The sequence below is a fragment of the Zonotrichia leucophrys genome, chromosome 4 (assembly GCF_028769735.1).
Source record: "Zonotrichia leucophrys gambelii isolate GWCS_2022_RI chromosome 4, RI_Zleu_2.0, whole genome shotgun sequence".
NCBI classification, from domain to species: Eukaryota; Metazoa; Chordata; class Aves; order Passeriformes; family Passerellidae; genus Zonotrichia; species Zonotrichia leucophrys.
In genome coordinates, this window is record NC_088173.1 from 39,804,816 (window position 1) to 39,825,441 (window position 20,626).

At 47.4% G+C, this 20,626-nt stretch overlaps 1 protein-coding gene across 7 annotated transcripts in view; it reads right to left on the reverse strand.

The window, feature by feature from the left end:
* The window catches only part of NR3C2 (nuclear receptor subfamily 3 group C member 2), a 188,421-nt gene extending 170,972 nt beyond the window's left edge, over positions 1–17,449 (reverse strand). Inside the window, exons 1-2 of one of the 7 annotated variants that reach the window (XM_064711241.1) lie at positions 17,349–17,449; positions 10,862–12,629 (exon numbers count right to left, since the gene is read on the reverse strand). In XM_064711241.1, the coding sequence (XP_064567311.1) occupies positions 10,862–12,627 (1,766 nt within the window). In that variant the 5' untranslated portion in view covers positions 12,628–12,629; positions 17,349–17,449. Of the gene's footprint in view, positions 1–10,861; positions 12,643–14,997; positions 15,014–15,673; positions 15,808–17,348 lie in introns of those variants that run through there. The other 6 variants (XM_064711245.1, XM_064711242.1, XM_064711244.1 and 3 more) reach the window with 6 other exon arrangements.
* Positions 17,450–20,626: the final 3,177 nt, after the last annotated feature.

Sequence of the window (20,626 nt, forward strand, 5' to 3'; positions counted from 1 at the left end):
TGTGAACCACAGGGCAGAAGATGGTGGCAACTGGAAGATTCGCTTCAAAAGCACATTTCTGATCCAAATAAAAATGTAAACAAAACCTACAAACTCTGTTATTAGCCTTCTGCACCCAGTTAACTCATGTTTATGTTAGAAAAGAAATGCAGGACAATTTGCAGACCCATAATAGATACATTTCGATTCCAGAAATTAAAAAAAAAGTAAATCAGCAACTCACTTTTTTCATTTCTATTTCTATACACATTAGCTCCTCTGAATTTTCTCCCTTTTTAAAATAACATGTCCATCCAAAGGACACTCATTCTCTTTGCTTCTTCCACCAAATGGGTTTAATATGAAGTGAGTAACCATTCTTTATCTCATTATCTGCATGTGCAGTTTGAAGTTGTCATTACTGCATATTTAATCATTCAAAGTTTTCAATGCCCAATCTCCTTTTATTTACTGTCACATCTCCAGAAACATAAATTCCAAGCAGTCCCAAGAATCAGAAAGGTTAGTTGGGAAACAAATGCAAATCAAATGCATTGTTTCACTGCAACATTATCTTATGTCATTAGTTGGCAGCAGCCATAAAGCTCTGGACCACTTCCAACAGTTACTTCCATACACTGAGCAGAAGTTGACATGTCTAACCCCTCACACTTTGTTCATCTTCCAGCTACTTTATATGGATCCAGATTAAAAATAAGGATTTAAAAATCCTAACTGTATCAACTGGAATTATTCTCTTTTACCACTGTGTATCTGAAGGAAGAGTATGGTAAAGCTGTGCAGGGTTTGTAGAGGTAATTCTGCAGCAATGTGGGTTTATTTGATGCAGAATTACCTCTACAGCAGGGCAGTCTGCAACAAAGGTTCAATGCAGAATTTCAACAAGCCTGTCATGTTTACTAACTTTTTCTAATCCTTAAAGATATTTATTGGCCAATATTTGTTTTTAATTATTAACGTTAGAAAGCTTTAGTGCCCAAAACTGAACAAAACTAAAATGGAAATAGCAAAACAAACCCATGGCATACACTAAATCCAAGCAAGTGGGCTACAAGCTGGGGGGCAATCCTTAGGAAATGGGGGAAAATGACGTCCACTGCAGCATCCCTGAGTATTCTCTCCCTGGGCTCAGGGTGCTCAGGGAGCTGCAGGAGTGCAGTGTTCCAGAAGCATGCATCCTCTGGCCAGAAATGACAATGTGTTCAATTTCTACCAAACTATAAAAAAATAACAGACCTTGATCCTTAGAAACACCAAACATTAAATTATATTGTCTTCAAATGGAATTCCTGAGTTTTAACAGGGAGTTTTCCCATAGAGCAGGATCCACACCTGTGCAAGACAGTTGTTTTGTATTATTTTAATTTATTCACGTGAGTTTGGAAGTTAACACAGTTATATCTAGCAAAGTAGCTCTGAAGCTACCATTAGAGGAAGAGCTTTCTAACCGCTCCAGCATACTGCACTCTCTAGCACAAATCTAATTTAGTTCAAAATAATGAAGCTGACAGCTCAGATAGTCTGCCTGGAAACTGTGCAAATTTCCCACCCACCTTCATTTGCAAGGTCCCTGGCACTCCAGTCTTCAAAAATGCTGAAGTGCATGACAGGTTTCTAGAGACAAGTCTTCAGCAATGCTAAAAGTGAGATCTCCGACCTTTTGGAGAAGCTCATATTTGAACTCATGCCTCCTGAGGGAATAGAAAGGTTGCTCTCATGATGCCTCCACCTTAAGGCACTTCCAGAAGTAATCTCTTTCCCAGTCTGAGGGCAGTGACTTTGATGAAACTTGACTATGAGACCATGTCCCACCTCCAGCACTGCTCCTGTCAGACGAGAGGCAGTGTTTGAGGGGGGAAAGTGGTGAATCACCTGCAAAAGCTGGAGAGGGACTTTTTACAAGGGCACACGGCAATAGGACAATGGGTAATGGCTGTAACTGAAGGAGTTATATTAGGAACACCTAATTTAGATTAGGTATTTGGAAAAAATTCTCTCCTTTGAAGGGTGGTGAGGCACTGGCAGAGGGTGCCCAGAGCAGCTGTGGATGTCCCATCCCTGGAAGCATTTAAGACCAGGCTGGATGGGGCTCTGAGCTGCCTTGTCTTGCTGAAGGTGGGGTTGGAACCTGACAATCTCGGATGCTGCTTCCCAAGCCAACCCACTCCATACCAGCAAGCAGAGTCCCTTCCCCACTCTCTTCCCTGCAGCAGCACTAAGGGAGGGCTAAAGACACAAACACAATTGATTTTCCAAGGTGAGACGCTGCCAGAGTAAACCGGGGCTGGCCGGTTGTGAAACCGCACTGGCACATGGCTGGGGGAGCGCGGCTCCGGCCGGGACAGGGCGAGCGAGGTGACGCGCTCCCTCCGGGGCACTCGCACTCGGCTCCTTGCGCAAGCCGCCCGCGGGGTGCGGGATCGGGGCGCAGATGCGGGATGCAGCGCCGGCACCCTGCGCCCTGCTCCCACCAGCCACGCTCAGCACCTGCCCCTTCCCTGCAGCTCCCAGGGAGAGGCAGAGCAGAGTTAAAGCTCATGCAGCAGAGCACTGCCTTGCTCAGGACTGCTCCCATCTCCACGGGGCACTCCCGAGCCAAGACCGGGACAGCTCCCGGGCGCCATCCTGACCCTCCGAACCAGGTACAGGAGAGGAGCTGGTGGGCGAAAGAAAGTGACTATAAAGGAATTTCAAACCCTGAAAACAAAGGGTTTTGCAGGACTGTACAACGATCTTAGTACAACACAGGATTCAGAAAAGCATTGCCAAAAATGCTGGCAAGACCCTACAGCTCTCAGCAAAATCCTGGTCAGGACAAACTCCTGAATTGCCCATTCTGCCCTCTGATTAAAAGTTCTCAGACCACTGATAGATTACACTGCTCAAAATAAACCTCTAAAATACTGCCTTGTTTTGGAGACTTAAGACTGAACATGCACCCAAAAGGGTCATACACACACAAAAATAAAGAATTAAGATATTCTCACAAATCCATAAGATTCAGAAAGCATTATTAAAGCTGATATGAAGATTTTTATTTCTTTTTTGTTTGGTTGGTTTTTTTTTTTCCAAAGATCTAGCTGCTATGGAGAAAGTTTATAAAGCTGCCACTTTTTGGGGTAACACCTCTCAAGGGCAGATATGCAATGAAAAGCACAATAGAAATGAGTTGTGTGCTCAGCAGAAATTTTAGCCTGAAAGCTCATTCAAAAAAGTTATTTCACCTCCAGATGCAAGTAGAAAGTATTGTTTAGGAGAGAGGATGGAAATGAGCAAAGTGATAGAAAAATTGTCAGAAACATTCAGCAATTAGTCTGAAATTTGCTTTTTAACCTTAGGGCTGTAACTCTTTGATCTATTATTATCACTAACCACAATCAGCAGCATTTCCATGCATCTTAGAAGGAACATACAAACTCCTATAAGCCATTTTATGTATTATCCACAAATACTGGATTTTGTTCCTACTCAGGGATTCTAACCAAAATCTACTTTTATTTTTCTCCTTTTCAAAAAATAGCATTACATATTAACTCCAACTTACCCTATGCCCAAATATGAAATTTAAGCTATCAGCTTGTTCATGAAGCCAATATGCAGCTTAGAGATCACAGATTTGGAGAAATTTAAATTAGCAACCAGCTAACATGAAACTCTATTGTAATTGCACTGTTTAAGATAAAAAATAAAATTCAAGTTATTTCGTGATCTACCACAGCAGTGTAGGGAACTTCTGCAATAATATAACTCAGTAAAGAAATGGCATCTTGCAAAAATACTTATTCACATACAAACAGTGTTACTTATACCTTTAAGATTCCAGAATGAACAGCATGGATTTGGTTTTCTGCACTTTTGTTGTTTTGGGAGAGGGTTTCAGGAGATTGGGGTGGGATTGGGGGACGGGGGGGCGCAGCGTTGTTTGATGTGTTTTGAATCTTTCAGCACTGATTTCAGCAAAATAGGGAAAGAGAACCCCCCCAGATCACCTCCTTTCCAAAAAACACACTGTTAAGCTCTGATAAACCACATTAATAAACCTCACTGCAAAACAGAACAAAAACAAACCAAAAAAAAACCCAACTCCAAACAAGGTCACAAAGTCTCCCATTTAAAGAGACCGTTTATTTGAAAATTTTGCCCTGAAAGCAAACCAGCCCTCAAGGTTTTTGTAAAATCCCAGGGTCCCTGAAGGGAAAGCCATGGATGCACAGAAATCCCATCTCCAAGTCCAAGGAGGGAGTGCCTCCTCCCACGCAAGCCCCGCAGAGAGGGGGGGATGCTGCTGCTCCTCTTGCCAGCAGCGGTACCGGAGCAGGGAACTGCACTGGGAACTGCTGCCATGGATAAACAGGCACTTCCTGACCTGGGAGCCCTTCCCCTGCAGCCCAAGCCAAAAACGTGCGCCTCCCTCCAAGGTCGGCAAAGCCGAGGTGGCTGCAGCAGGAGCGGCTGCGGGAGAGCCCCCCAGCCGGTGACCTTGTGCTGCGGGTGACACAGGCAGGGCAGCGAGCAGCCACATCGTGCCATGGTCTATTTAGGGTGCATTCAGACGTGCCCAATAACGCTGCGAGAACCTGGTCCACTGCACCCAATGGAAACACTGCTGCTTTTTTCTTCCTCTCCACAGATCTCTCACTCGGAGGAGACTGCAACCGAAGTAATTCATATGCTGAGCACCAGGCACTGTGTAGCAACCAGCTGCATGTGAAAACTGATAAAAGTACTAAACTTAGATGGATTTAATACCTGTTTTTCACACACTCTTTTTAGTTTCCTCGTTGGACCATTTTTATCACTCTTAGACAGCCATATTTTAAGACACATTTGCCAGAGAACAAGTTATGGTTTTATATTCATCCTTAACTGTGGTATTTTCTGACCTCTGAGATCTTAAATCTCAAATCACAGCACTCCATTGTTCTCCAAGAAGTTTTGGTCAAAACAAGTCCATTACTAACTCCATCTCCTACAACTCTGTTCAAAGACTCAATACATGCAATTGAAAAATAGAAAACACCTTGAAACTACATCCTGAAAATACCAGTGTTGGGATTATGGCTGGACAATACATTATCTTTTAGCAGAAAGGTGCACTTGAGATATCTCACAGGCTCCATTCCCGTTCCATCCCTTCAGTTTGTTCTCATGTCCATATCACATCACACTGCCCACCAAGTTTCACTGTCCTGTCGGTTCTTTGGAGTTTCAGAGTGGACCAGATCACGAACCCAATCTGCCCTCATATACAACAAGCCCAATCAGAGGGCAAAGCCAGAATCAGAGCAGACAAGGCATGGCCCAACAGAGTATTTTCACCACTGCAAATAATATATTGTTCAGCTACAAGTGACACCCAACAGCAGCCAGTGCTCCAGCCTGGGATCAGCAGAGCACCAGTAAGTACCTGGCAATCTGATTCAGCCAGGCAGAGCACTCCACAGCAGGTTGTAGCTCCATTAATGTTAAGTGCTGGTTGAGTAAGGCCAGGTTATTGAACCACAACTTAACAATTTACTCCCTCTGCAGACAACATGAGTACTGCACGAGCACTGAATCTGCTGCAGCAGTCCCTGTGCTTGCCTGCCTTGCTGCAACACACATCTCCTAAAAGAGGACTGGAACATTTTTTTATACAGTTCATACTTTTCTGTTTTCAAGTCCTCATGAAAATGGACTGATCCATACTGTCAGAAAATGCACCATCAAAATTTCTTCTGCTTGTTATAAAATCTGTGCATTGAAGGTGACCCCACCTTCCTGTTTTTCAGAAAACCATCAAAACAAGATTATCATAGTGAGATTCCATATCACCAAAAGTGATACAAAAACTAGGCAGCAACTATTAGCTACTATCAGAATTAAACATGGCAAACTGATTTCCAACAGCCAAGTACTGGAAAGTTTAGTGGTACCAACCTGAAACATTTTGGAAATGCACAACTATATTTACTGCTGCACAAAGAAACAACCAAGCCCTAGCTCCTGGCACCCAGCTTGACAACAGAGCTCTTATTTCCCCAGATGGGGAAGATCCACCCAGCTCTGGAACACAATTTTCCATTAATGTAGACTTCCCTACGCCACAGCACAGGAGGCAATGGATATATATAATTTTAAGGAAAAATAAGCCATTATTTGCATACATATTTTAAGCAAAAATACTTTATACAGACTTTGAACTTCTCAATAAAGAGCGATACAAAAACCCAGCACCCTCACCAAAATAACAACAAAGAAAGCTGTAGAAAGTAAAAAGCTGTTCAATGCATGCTGGTGTGCCCAAGGGAACCTTTCAGCCTCCTGGGCTGATGTATTAACACAGACTTCTAATTTCTTTAGCGAGAAATAAAGAATATGCAGAGGTCTCAGCTTTGTCAAGACTCTACCCAAAGCTGCATTAAAAAAAGACACAAAATTATACAAGAACCTACAAAAACAAGTATACCTTCTCAAATTAAAATAAAGGAAAAATATAGATTTGAGGCTATGGTCCATGGTATTAGAGAATCATTTCTGAAAAAGGTTGGCACAGTAAATTTTTGGGAAGATAAAAGGGAATACAGTCCTGCCAAGCATGGAGAATATTTTAACAGCACAGTCCTTTTCTCATAAAGTCCGTCACCAAACAGAGGTCAAGGCCATTCATAAATTCTAAAAATAATATTTACCAGACCTTTATCTTTCTGGCAGGTATAATTCTGATAAGTGACTATTCTAGATAATATTTAACATAAAAGTTTATTTACAAAAATACTTGCAATAGTCTGAAATCAGATTTTAACCAGAATCAATTCAAGCCAGTAAAGGCTACAGGTAAATCAGGATCATGTTGTTGGGTTGCCTTCTGGTTTTGGGTTGGGTTGGTTTTTGGGGAGCTTTTTCAAGTAGGGTCTAAGAAATAAATCCTGACACATGTGAATGGCTCAGGAACAGACAGGTATAAGTCATCCCTAAAATACTATCATTGTCTGATCAAAAATTTATTGAAACACTATTACGGATAAACATATGCAATTCATATTAAAACACTAAACTTTCTGAATAGCACATCAAACTTTGTGAATTCCTCCCACACTGGACTATGCCAGTGGAATTGCCAGGAAGAAATGACAGCAGGAGGGAGTATCAGCCCTCTGTTTCCACCACAAGCACTGAGAAAAGCGAGTACACGTGTGTACATACATGAGTTAATATGGAAATTAGAGGGAAAAGGCACATTTGCACAAGAAGCTTTAGGTGAGAGCTAATGCAACAGAAAGGTCATTCTCCTCAATTTTTACTGTTGTTTTAAGCAGCCATGACATTTTCGTAGGCCATTTTGAAAATCCCAAAATTGGCACGATAATGGGGCTTAGGGTAGCACCCTGATTCAGACAAGCACTGATCACCCTATAGTGAAATCTTATCTGGATTCTTTGTGGAGGTTTTCATCAATGACATCACATAATTGCACATACCTTCTTTTTCAAGCCCACTTAGTTATTATTTAGTTTAGAAACCCGTATTTCTTAGAAATGCCATTTGTGGAAGGAGGAATCTATACACACAGCTAGACAAGTATGATTCACCCTTTATTAAAAATTTCAAATGTAAAATCTTTCAAAAACAAAGACACATTCTGCATGCATATTAGCAGAAGAAAAATATTTAAAAGAGAATAAGGCAATTTGGTTTTCCTTAAGAGGCTCTCATTCCCCAAACACCACAATCTGCAATGTTATAAAAAAGTTACTATCAACTATCAACTAACTTTAAAAGAACTATAACTGTGCACATCTAATAACAGTAACTGAAGGAGAAAAAGAGAAATGTTCTAACTGGCAGCGGGTGATTGGCACAGTCAACAGGGTAGCAAGGCATTTTAAATGCCTCAACTATGGTTATTAGACACTACCACTGATTCAAGAAAGGGAACACTCTAATATGATTTTTTTTAACAGCAATATTCTTAAGATTCATTATAAATATGAAAAGTCAAAGTCATGTTCTTTCGGCCATCCACTCCTTTTCACCATGTAAGCTGCAAGTCTGAGGCAGTTCAGAAAGGGTATGACATCAGGGTTCAGAAAATAATGCTGCTAAAACAAGACATATTCCATGCTGCTCATCTACTGGCTTTAGAGAACCATGCAGCCTATTTTTTCCCTTCACCTTATTCTTTGCTTGCAGCCATTTATATTGCAAGCCAAAAAAAAAAAAAAGACCAAGACTTAGACTACCAGAAACTTCAAAATATTGCAAACTTTGAAGGGTTAATCACGTGCTGTAAAAGTCTGCAAAATGTGTGATGCCTGATATGACTGACACATCAGAAAAAAATGTGGAAATAGCAAGGATCTGGTTTAGATGTAGAGGACAGAGGTGTGATGCTGCTGTTCTGATAACACGAAAGAAGAGGCATTTTGCAATCCCCATGCCACATGGATACGGGACAGCTGAAACCAGCCCTGCTTGGGATGTTGGGTCTGGCACAGTTTTAAGCTATGCATGTTTTATTACAACACCTCAGAGCACCAACTAATCTGAGCATGATTTCCTCTGTTCTAGCTGCAAGACAGCACAGAAACGAAGAGAAAAATAAAGATCAGTCTGAGGTTCAATAGCAAGGCTGAGCTTTTACATGTGCGACATCTTATGTGGAGTCTTTATGACCTGTCTCACCAGCGTACAAATATCTCAGCAGGCACTTCTGCACTCAAATCTGCACTGTCAAAAAGATCTCTGAACGAATTTACCTTGAAAATTTTAAGGGCTTTGCACAGGTCCCTGGCTGCACTGTTGGCATAGAGCCATCACCAGCCAGATTAAGAGCAACATTTAGTTAAATAATGGGGTTGGTTCTAAGATTTGAAATGATGACACATGTCCTAATCTGGAGTACAGATCAGGATGCCTGGAGTGTCGCAACCCCGCAGATCTCCATCACCTGAACAGAATTCCACACGTAACAGCTCTGAGCACTAAACATTTCAGAACTCCAATCCTGCAGAGTGGCAGCTCACCTGCAAATCCTACAGAGATACCAGCTTGGATAAACAAAGACAGGAAAGTGCACCAAGCCTCTGTCATCATCAAACCTGATTACATGTACTGATCTAGAGCTACATTGGACTAATGTCAGATCAGGAGACTCCTTTAAAAGCCTTATAAGAAACTGTCACTCCAAACACAACTATTGATGGCAACCTTGTTCCTTCCTGCATTATTTCCTTGTTTATTGTCCCTGCAATGGATGACAGCCTTGACTCAGTGCAAGCATTAAGTCACACCAGAGTTCTCACAGCTGGCAGGAGCTACCTGTCCAAGCAACAGTGCTCAACCACAAAGGCAGTAAAATATTGGGTCTTTGTATTCAGCCATTCCATCAGTCTTCTGGTGAACTTTTCTCACTATATAAATAATGCAATTCATGAAAATTTCATCAGGTAAAATAACTAAGGAACAGTGACTCCATCTTCCTTAATCCAAGAAAGTACATTTAAGCCAAGACTGGACGGTAACAAATATCCAGCCACATGCAAAGTTCAGCATGATGGCAGGATACAGCCCTTTCAAGCTGAGTTATATTAAAAAGTGCATTCTTTTTCGAGACCATATTAGAAATGGCCAAAGAAAAAGGGAAGTATGGCCTACAAAATGATAGAGAGATTGTAGCAGTGCTGGACAGAACTGACAATCAAATGAAAACAGCTTTGGTTTTTTTTCTCCTTATAGGTAGATGGGCTGATTTCCCTCCTGAAAAGCACCAGTATTTTAGATATTATATTTTTCACTGCAACACTATTTTCAGAAATCTGTAGTATCATACAAATATGGAAAACACCACGCATCCTCCTAACCCCACGCCAAGAATAAGGCAGATGCTTCATTCACTGCGGGCAGCTGCATAGCTCGTGATGAGCAAGAAAAACCACTTGAGAAAGGTAAATGCCAATCTGTCACTGGCTATTTGAGCTTTGGCACAAGCCTTGGGTCAGCCTGCTGGGTACATGGGTGTGCTGTGCAACCATTTGAACTCAGGCATGCTGTCAGAGGCGCTTCAGAACATGCACTATTGACTCTGCAACTACGTGGTTTAGGAAAGTAGGCATCCCTCACGCAACTCAAGGACACCTGCTTGAAGAAGGACGTGCTGCCACAGATCAGCCAAGAAAGCCAAATTCAGATGACACTTGCTCATTTCTCTTCCACCAAAAGTGAGGGGATCAGTTTATCCATTTCTCCCTTTCAAATGCATCAAGTTTTAACAGCTCTCCTCCTTCTGGAGGCATTTTTCTATATATATAAACCAAATGTTCCTACAGTTAAAATACAGAAATAATATGTTGCCACAGGCTTGCAACGTTGTTTTTTAAACTTAACCAGTTAAAGTCCACTGCAAACACAGAACCATGCTTCTTCACAAAAACAGATTCCTGACACTACCATTTTCTCATCCTCATCTCAACATTTCATCTGAGGTACCACACATTCAAGCACTAGCTAAGAAAAAAATAACCATTATAGGACACAAGAGAGCAATTTTACTAAGCTCTCATTATAGGAAAAACAACATTTGTAGTAGTAAGAGCTCATAAACATACTAAAGCCATACCTTCAAACCTAATAACAACAGAATACAATATGTTCTTCTTAAATATTAAAGCCAGCACTTCGCTTTCATTAAAGGCAGAGTAAAATACAGCAAGATAGCCACAAATCTAATAATAATGGAAACTCAAACAAAGAATTATGCATCAAACTGAGAAATACCACCCTGGTCCTCATTTTAATTCACGCCTTGTTTGTTTAATGCAGGAGAAGAAAGAAAAAAAATAAGGAGATAAAAAAAAAAAAAAGTAGCAATTTGCCAGCTCACCTGGACACATTTTCTGGAATGTACTCTAGAACTGGATACCCATCACCTCTTCTGGATGCCAACTCCGAATGCGACTTCCAGGTCTCCACGAGCGTGCTGACAGCAGGGAAGGAGCTCAAGTGCTGAAATGTCTGCTCTCGAGCCACCGGCCGTGACAAGGATATCGTGCCCTGGGCACCGATCCTGTAGTGAAATGACTGTCCACCTGAATTTACCCCCACAATGGCAGAGGATGGTATACTGTTCTCTTGGTAATAGCTGCCATCGTCAGGCTCCTGCTTAATCCCCACACGTAGGCCTGGATTTGGAAAACTGCTACCTTCACAATTTCCATCAAATGAAGAAACAGGTGGTCCTAAAATCCCAGAAAGAGAGTAATAGTCTTTGTCATCCATAAAAGAAAAATACGAGCCATCTGTAAATGGGAAAGGATTTACTGTTTGATTCCCTTTAAAGGAGGCACCAGAACAAGGATGTTTGGCCGACTCTTGCTTCACTGGTACTGGAAAGGGGGAATCTGAGTTTATTTTGCTGCTGCTGCTGTCGCCGATGCAGGCGCTGCCAAAGGACCCGTCTGGCTCGGGCTTTATGAACTGAACAAGGTTCATCTGGCTGTTGTTGGAGATGGCGTTCTCCATTTCCTCCATCTTAGGAAACGTGAGTTCTTGAGCACCCTTGTCTTTTGTTTCTGGACTGGGAACGGTGTCTTGGCTTCTGCTAGGCCCCACTGGCGTGCCGGAAGGCGGGAACCCTATGGAGTTGTTAACGGGGCTACAGATGGATGATCCCACAGTGCTAACCGCTGGACTAGAACGCGTGGACCTGTTATTGGCATTGGAAGGGCTGGCAATGGAGCTCCTGGAGTTCAGGTTTGCAGGACTGGACACAGAAGATCGCATAGTGATATTGTTGGGACTCGAGACGGGAGATTTCACGCTGCAGTGGCTGGGAGGGCTGGAGATCGGCGACTTCATGCTACTGATAGGGCTGGAAAGCGGAGAGCCGACGTTGCTGACGTGCGCGGGGCTGTGCAGCATGGAGCCGCGGCTCTCAACGTTGGGTGAGCGCGACAGAGGGGTGCCCTGCCCCATGGGGCTGTGCATGGCAAAGTTCCCAAAGCCAGCGGTGGTTGAGGACATGGAGTTAACTCCCGCAGGACTACACACTGAAGAGGCCATGTTCTGAGGGCTGCAGCCTGAGGGGCTTTTCTCTTGACACATGATGGGGCTTTTGACAATCGTGTGCATGGCACCGCCGTTCACAGCGCTCCCAGAGTCCGACATCAGAGACCTCAAGGGCCTGCTGGCGCTGTGGAGGGGAGAGGAGCAATGGCCGTTCTCCTTGTAGAGCTTCACCAGCTGCTCCACGTTCTGGTAGATCTTCCCTGGGCTCCCCTGGTTCTGCTGATCGTAGTGGTAATCGGCGTCTCGTATCGAATCCATGTACAAACCCATGGATTCGGCCACCGTTGCCGACAGCTCCTTGGACTCTGTTTCGGTTTTGATGTCAGAGCACAGGAGACCAGGCTGGCTGTTGTCTTGCTGCAGGCAGGAGAGTAGCTCAGGTTTTTCTTTGCCGTTTCCTTGAGCGCTGCTGTTTGCGAAAGTGCCGGCGGCGCAGCTGACGTTTACAATCTCCATGTAGTTACTGTCATCAGTCTGCTCTCCAGCACCTATGGAAGAATACTCCACAGACTGAGAAACTTGACCCCACCGTCTCTCCATATCTAAGCCTTCTGGGTAGCTGTGGTATCCTTTTGTCTCCATAACTAGCAAAGACATATATAAAAAAGTAAAATTAATGACAGGACAGTGTGACTTCCTAAGGAAATTTCCTAATTTCCTAAGGAAACAAGGCGTATCCGCTTTCTCTGTCTATCCTCCTCTCTCGCTCTGCCTGCCAGTCCCATTTCCCTGCCCCATCCATCATCTCTCAACCATTTGTCCAATTTCAATCAAACCTAGGGAAAGGTCTCATGGATATGACAGCCCTATGGGCTCAGGGAGAAAACAGCTCAGCAGTTAGGGAACACCCAAATTATTGCTCCCAGCCCTGCCCCAAAAGGAATGGCTTGGCAATGTCAGCAAACCGCCCACCCTCGCTGGCCATAGCCCCACGAACAGGGCCAGCTGTACCAGGAGCTGTCACTCACCTAAAAAAGGGAAAGGGGAGTAAGGAAGGAGGGAATCCAGAGAGGTCCTGAAAGGACATGCTGGTGGCAGGCAGGATGAAAACTCAGTGGAAATTGCTCATTACAGCTCTGTTCCTCCAAGGACCTTCCACTGCCATGTTATAGGGACAACAAAGCAAGGGAGACTGCTCTCTTAAGGGGATTTCTCTTCATCATCCCCACCATTCAGCCTAACCCAGGATGCTTTAGAAGGAAGCAGTTGTTCTGAGGGGCTGGAAGCTGACTCGCCCCTTCCCAGCCACACAAACTTCTTGTACAACCTCCCAAGGAGACATGAAGGTGTGGGAAGACAAGGAGGACAGCAGATCAGCAGGAAACATTCCTGCCACAGAGGAAGGGGATCAGACTAGGTGGGAATTCACGGCTGTTAAATGGATCCATAACTCTGCCAATTCTGCAAACTTCCATGGCAGCCAGCAAGAGGAATATATAAAGTAAAGTAAACCTTGTTCTAAAATGGACCCTAAAAAAACCCCTCCCATCCCACATGCCACTTTCACAACGTAAGGAGCAAAATCATGACCCAGTCTCTAACAACCTGAAAACCAACACATAAGTAACAACTATTATTTTTTAAGGATTTGGCTCATAGTATCATCAGAACTGCAGAAACTCAAGTGGCAACAGTTACAATATCAATATTATGCAAATATTTTTTCCTTTCAGAATGTATTCACTTTCCAATATTTAATTTAGTGTTCTATCCCTTTACTTAACACTTCTTAACTAAGCTATTTTGAGCAAAATAACAAAAACAAAACAAAAAAAAAACCCAAACTGAATGACTTGAATACTTCTTTGCCCTTACTTAATTGGAACTATAGCCCAATGCTTACATTTCCCTCAAGCACAAATTTTATTAGAACCCAGAATTATGTCTCACATCATCATGTACATTAAATCACATTCCTATAGTATAAAATTTTCAGACAGAAGTGCCTAATTCCACATAAAGTCACCCCCAGATAATCACCTACCCCTGGTTTAAGTGCTGAGCAAGCCTAAATCCTAGAGAAATCAATTGCAGCTGTGAGTGACCCGCATTTCTGAAAACCAGGAAACTTAGTTAAGGCTTAAAATTAGGATGTAAGTTAATTTTAACTCTCAGAAACACCAGCAGAACCACTGCATGCCAGGAAATCTCTGTTGCAGGCCTAACATTACAACAGTGTTTGAGCATTGTAGGGACTTCTCTCACAGCAGTAAAATTCAAACTTCATATACAATCAATAGCCGAGCATACTCTGAAACTTCAGCGAATAAAAATCTGAGTCACACAAAGGAAAAGAAAGTAGAAAATGCCCTGATCCTGCACTTGCAAAGGCTGGCAAATATATCCGAGAGGATCAAAAAGCAGCAGAGATTATTTGTGGCCTAATACAAGTTCAGTTTAAAACGAGAGCTATAAATTAGGGAGAGTGCAGCAGCAAACAGAATTTCTGCAATGATGGTTTCTGTCACCTCCAAGTGCCTCGGTGGATACCAGAACCAAATTAATAATCTCAGGGGTTACTGGTAGCATTAGGGTTTGGTTTTGTTCTTTAGGGCAGAACTTATTACAACTTGACTAGCGCATCTATCCACGGAATCCACACTTCACCTACTGCACACACATGCCTTTTTACTAACTTTCACTAAACAAATCGGACTGGGGGCTACAACATCCACGGACAGCCACAACTAAAGCTCAGCACAGATACATACTGGAACCAAGATCATCTCTATCTGACACTTTACAAAAGCAAGAGACATTGTGAGCACAGCAGCTTATCCAGACTCCCTCTCCGAAGGACACTGCTAGTTGTATATTTCACCCCAAACATACCTAGTCGTACATTTCACCCCAAACACATCAACAAGCACAGCCCTCCGCAGCACAAATCTCCGATCAATTAGGCATGAAACTAGTCTCGCAGCAACAGCCAAATAAAAAATCAAATGGTACCTGGTATCCCTGCAACCAAAAGGTCACCTAGATACGGGGAAATCTGAAGTAAGCCCAGCTTCACAAAAAAAAAATATATATATAAACTGGTGGTTCAAGCGGCCACCCACTTCTTAATTCTCGCTGTTTGTAAAACAAATTTCCTTAAAGTTTCACTGTCTGACAGCCACCCCGCTGCCACAAGGCTGCCCGGGGGACCTGAGTTTCGTGGTTGGGCTGGGGTTTCCCCCCTTTCTCGCGGGTACGGGAGCGGCGCGGGGAGCCCCGGCAGGGCCGCCCCCGGACCCAGCGGAGCCGGGCGCGGGTGCCCCCCCGTCCCCGCGCGTTAACATCCGCGCAGGCAGCGCTGATTTCCCCATTCACCCTCCGCTGCGAGGAGCATCCCCGCAGCTCCGAGCGAGCAGCCACCGCTCTGCACCCCTGTGCCCCCCGCCAGCCTAGCCAGCCTTCCCGCAGGTGCAGTCCGGGCTGTCACGCGTGGGGGAGCCCGGCAGTGCCCGGAAGCTTGCTCCCTCCCTTCCCTCCCTCCCAGGAGCCCGCGGGGGAGGGGGATCCACAGCCCAAACCCGCTTTCGGCCCCCGAGCGATGCAGAACAGCGCTTCCTCCCGTGCAGACGCCTCTCCCCGCCCTTCACGGCGGCAGGGTCCGGGCCCCGCTGCCGAGCCCGCGGCTCACCCGGCCAGCAGCACCTCCCGCGGCGGTGCGGGGCGCGGAGCGGTGCCCCCGGCCGGCCCGGCCCCGGTACCTGTTGCAGCGGGGCGAGCCCGGGGCGCGGAGCGGAGCGCAGGGCGGCGCGGAGCGGCAGGGCGGGCGGTGCGGCTCCCCCGCCCCTCCCCCGCCTGCCCGCCCGCCCGAGGCGCGCCGCGCCGCCCGGTGACACGGAGCGGCACCCGGGAGGGGACGGCAAAAGGTGCCAAGTCCTTTAAAAACATGTCACATGCCCACATAAAGTTCAAGTTTACGTCCCGCCCGCCGCCCGCCGCGATTGGCGGGCGCGGCCCGGAGCGCGGCGCGGCCGGGGCCAGGCGGGCGCGCCATTGGCTGCGCGGCGCCGTCACTCACCCGCCGGGCGACATGACTGATACAAAGTTGCTGCGACACAGCCTGGGAAACGCATCTCCTTAAAGCCGCAGGGACCGGCGGCCCCGCGCTCCGCCCGCGGCTCCCCGCGCACCGCCCCGCGCCCCCGGCCGGGCGGCGGCCCCGGCACCGTGCGCACAGGTGAGGTGCGCGGGGCGCGGCCGCCCCCGCCCGGTGCCCGCGCCGCGCCGGCGGCAGGGCCGGGCATCGCCTCTCCGCCGGCCCGGGGTTTCCGCCTGTCAGCGGCGCATGAATGCGCACCGTGCCGATGCAGCGGCGATTTAACCAGGGAAATTTTAAAAAATTAATGTAATTAAATGGAGAGGCGAAAAAGAAAGAAGAAAAATGTACAGGGGTAAAAAAAAATAAGGAGCGGAGGAGCGACGGCGGCGGAGCGCAGGAGGGTTCAAGGACTCGTCCTCCGCTCCCCGCCGGGCTGGCTCCGCTCCGCGGCAGCCGCGCATCTCGCCGGGCGCCCCGCCCGCTGCCTCCCGCCAGCCAGAGGAGCCGCCGGAACGACCCCTGGCCTCGGGGTTGCTGCCACCTCCTATTCCCCAGTGTCCCCCTGGGTGCCTGCGTCCCGGCTGCAGGAATACCCCTTTCCCAGACAAGCCTTTAAAAAAAAAAAAAAAAAAAGAAAGAAAGAAAGGGGAAAAAGCCGCCGAGCAAACTTTCAGGCGATGCGCTCCCAACTCGCTCGCTAAATACCGCCCCCAGCCCCCGGTCAGCGGCCCCTGAGAGCCCCGCTCCCGGCCCCAGGTGCGCCCCACGGCCCGGCGGGGACAGCTCCCGGCCCCGCGGGGTGACAGCGGTGCCCCGGGACCGGGGCCGGGGGCTGAGCCCGCCGGGCAGCGGCAGCGCCGGGCACCGCGCACCTTCTCCGCAATCGCCCGTGCGCGCCCGTAGGGACCCCGCGTGTGCTGCTGCGGGTTGGTATTCCACAGTCACGGCGAAAGCGCCAACATCCCCAGGATTTGGGCTGTCACGTGCCCCTCTCGTTTTCCTATTCTGCCAAATATCGACCCATACTCACGGGCCGAGGCGGCGGCTCCCAGCGCCCGCGGCGCGACCCGCGGAGGAGCAGCCGCCACCCCCGCCGCGCTTCCCCGCGGGCGCTGGCGAGCAATGGACGCGTCCTTCCCGCGAAGTTTTCACGGATGGGGACGGGACTAGCCGTGACCTGGATACGCCGGCCGGTGTGTCGGACACCCGCCCCGCTGCCCTCCGCCCCGCTGCCCCCCGCGCAAGGCTCCGCGCTGCACTCACTCACCTCCCCTAGGACATGGTGGCGCGGCGGGGGGAGGAGACGCGGCCCCCGGCTACTGGCAGCGAACCATCCGGGAGCCCGCACCGCCACCCAGGGTAGAGAGGAAAAAAAAAAAAAAAAAAGTACGCGGAGGAAGCACCGGGAGCGCGGCCGGGCGGCGGGAGGGAGGGAGCTGCGGCGGCAGGCGGCGGGGTGCCCGCGGCGCGGCTCGGCTCGGCTCGGCGGACAGCTCCCACCATGGACGCCTAGGTGGGTGGGTGTTCCCGCGGGTCACACCCTCGCCCGCCGGCGGAGGGGAACGGGGGGTGGATCCAGCACCGGTGGAGGAGGAAGGGGTTTTTTGGGGGTGGGGGGGGAAAAGAAGAGGGGGCGGAGAGGGAGGGAGGGAGAGAGACACCCTCCAAAAAAAAAAAAAAAAAACCAAAAAACAAACCCGAAAAAAAAAATCAAACTTATGTCATTCCAGGTAAAACTCCCATCTGCGCCACCAAGGAAGAGGAGGGAGGAGAGTGGCGAGGGTGTAAACTTTTTCCTCCCCCCCGCCCCCTCCGGTGCCGCCCGGCCCCTCGCAGCGCCCGGCGGCCGCGGCGCCCCCGCCGCCCCTCCCGCGCCGCCCGCCGCGGCGGCTCCCGGCGGCTCCCGGCGCCGCGGGGTTTCTCACGCACGGAGCCCGCCGCCGCCGCGGTTCCTGGTTCGCGGAGCCGCCGGAGGAAGGGAAGGAGGGCGGGCGGCGGGGGAGGAGGAGTGTCTCCCCGTGCCCTTCCCCAGGCGGAGCGTCTCTCCCGGCCCTGGCGGCGGCGGAACACCCCTTCCCTCCCCTCCGCTCCGCGCTCCGACCGCCCCGCTCGGCCCCCGGGCGGGCTGCGGGGAGGGGAGCGCCCCTGGACGGGATTGCGGGAGAAGGCTGCGCTCCCCCCCGCCGGGCCTGCGCCTTCCATCCCCCCGTCCCCGCCGCTGCCGAGCGGGGGGAGCCGGTCCCCGCTGCCCCCCAGCGTGCCCTTGTGTCCCGGGATACGGGCGAGCAGCGGGAGCATCCGCGCCGCACTCGTGGAGCTGCGCTGGGGCAAACCCGCCCCGGTTCCGCACACTAACAGGAAAATCGGTGCTAACAGCGATGCTGGTTTTGAAATAATATTTCACTTGTGGCTAAGGTCTTTTAGAACTGATTATGTTTGAGTTCAGGGCATTAAATGTCTCTTCATTTAAACATCTTAGGGAAAAAAACTAGGCATTGGAGGAAGGAAAGTCTTGGCCCTATTTTAGTAGTCTTGGTGCAAGTCTTTAAACGTGGGAAAGGGCTGCTCGCCGGGAAGTTTACCTGTGCCGGAGTCTGTAGGATCGGGGCCTTGGAAAGGGCAATATTTTATCAGCTGTTGTTTGCATCCGTCAAAGTTTGTGGGTAACTTGATAAATGTTAAACAGGGAAGCAGAAAGTGCTGGTGAGGCCAGACTCGGAGATAACAGCACATTCAATAGCTTAATTTCACAATTAGTTTACTGTATTATTGGAAGCAAATCATATTTCACTGTGCCTACACTAGTGCTCTATTTTTAGCCATAATCTAGCTAAAAAGGAGGAACCTACTGAGATGTATTATAACATCGAATGTGAACAATTCTGTTCTCTCTCTTTTTACTCATTTCGTGTCATACATCTGGTTTGGAATACAGCTCATTTATTAATTGAACAGAACTACCGTGGATGGGCTGGAGGCTGCAATTCCAAGGCAGAGGAAAGTTCCACGCAACTCTGCAAGGAACCCGGCGAGTCACAGCCATGCAAAAAGCATCCAAGCACACTGCCTGCTCTCCCAATAACTGGCATAGCCAGAACAACTATTTTTTATTAATTTAGAATTATAGCGTATTTGGCTCTTTGATTGCACTTTTTTTTGTTTTACTTTTCTTGATTTTTTTTTTCAGAGCAAAGTTGTAAATGAAAAAGGCATTTGAAATGTTTGGACATAGCCTCAGTCTTTGTGTTGCATCATTGTTTTTTATTGTATTTTTAAGAGCAAAATGGAGATAGAAAATAAAATTGAGGGACTATAACAATCTACTGCCTTAGTACCAAATATTTGATCCCCTCCCTTTCCCGTGTGATGCAGACAGAGATGGCTGCTGGAAGAATAAAGCACCTTTCACGGTATGTGCAAGATGCTCACAGTTTTTTCCACAAATTCAGTAGAAACCTCATTTGTTTTCTGTTTGTGGTTCACAGGAGCACTTAGCTTTTTAGTGGTTGACACTATATCTATTTTTAGCAGCATTTTAACAGCTGTCACTAACAAATACGATCCCATCTTGAACGAGAAGGGGAGTTTATCTGTTTTATTTTAAAAAATCAGACTACATAGTTGTCAGATTACAAAATGCAATTTGGATCCTTATCTGCAAAGAGAAAAGGCTATATTTTCTCATTATGCCAATTCCATGGGGGAAAGAAAAAGGGGGATGTGTAGGGGGCTTGATAAATAACAGGGCTTTGCAAGGTTTGGAAGTAATGTTATTCAAAGGCATACAAATGTATATATAGCACATTTCAGATCTGGTTAAAAGTGGTCCTGTTTTGCTGCCTTCTGCAGCTGTGTGCGATGGGGGAAACCGCAAAGAGTCGAGTCATAGTTTTCCAAGTAGGTCAAGAGGAGCAGCACGGACACCTCCAATGAGCGGTTCTCTTCCCTGCTATTAGATTTTCTGTGAGGTTAACTCATGTCACACACATGACACTGAAAGCAGCAGACAGACAAGTGTTAGGGCACTCTTGCAGCAGATGTCATCTCTGTTCCTAAAGATAGGGGCAAATTTGCTATGGATAATGCATTACAGAACAAGATAACTCTGGGACTCGGCAAGTGTCAAATTGTACCTCCTCCAGTGCCTGGAGAAGTGAGGGAATTGGTATTAGGGGCTGCAGGAGCAGCGATGTGGTGTAAAAGCAGCCTACTGTACTGTCTTACTTAGAGGTCATGTGCCCTATTTTGAGAACTGAACCAAAGCGGATGAAGTTTTGAGCCGGTTCCAACTAAGGCAGCTGGGCATTTCCCACTTCTCTCCAGCTCCAGCCCAGGAATGCAGGCAATCACATGGTCACACATATTATTCCTTTACCCGACATTACTCACCGTACATTTAATTTTTGTGCCATTTGGCTCATGTGGGTTTGATTACTGGAGATTTGCAGCTGGTCAGTAGTAGTTTGGGAAGACACTGGGAAAACATTGGGGATGACAGGTGAGAGTTTACTTTCCCTGACCAACAGACATGAGTCTTCCAAGAGA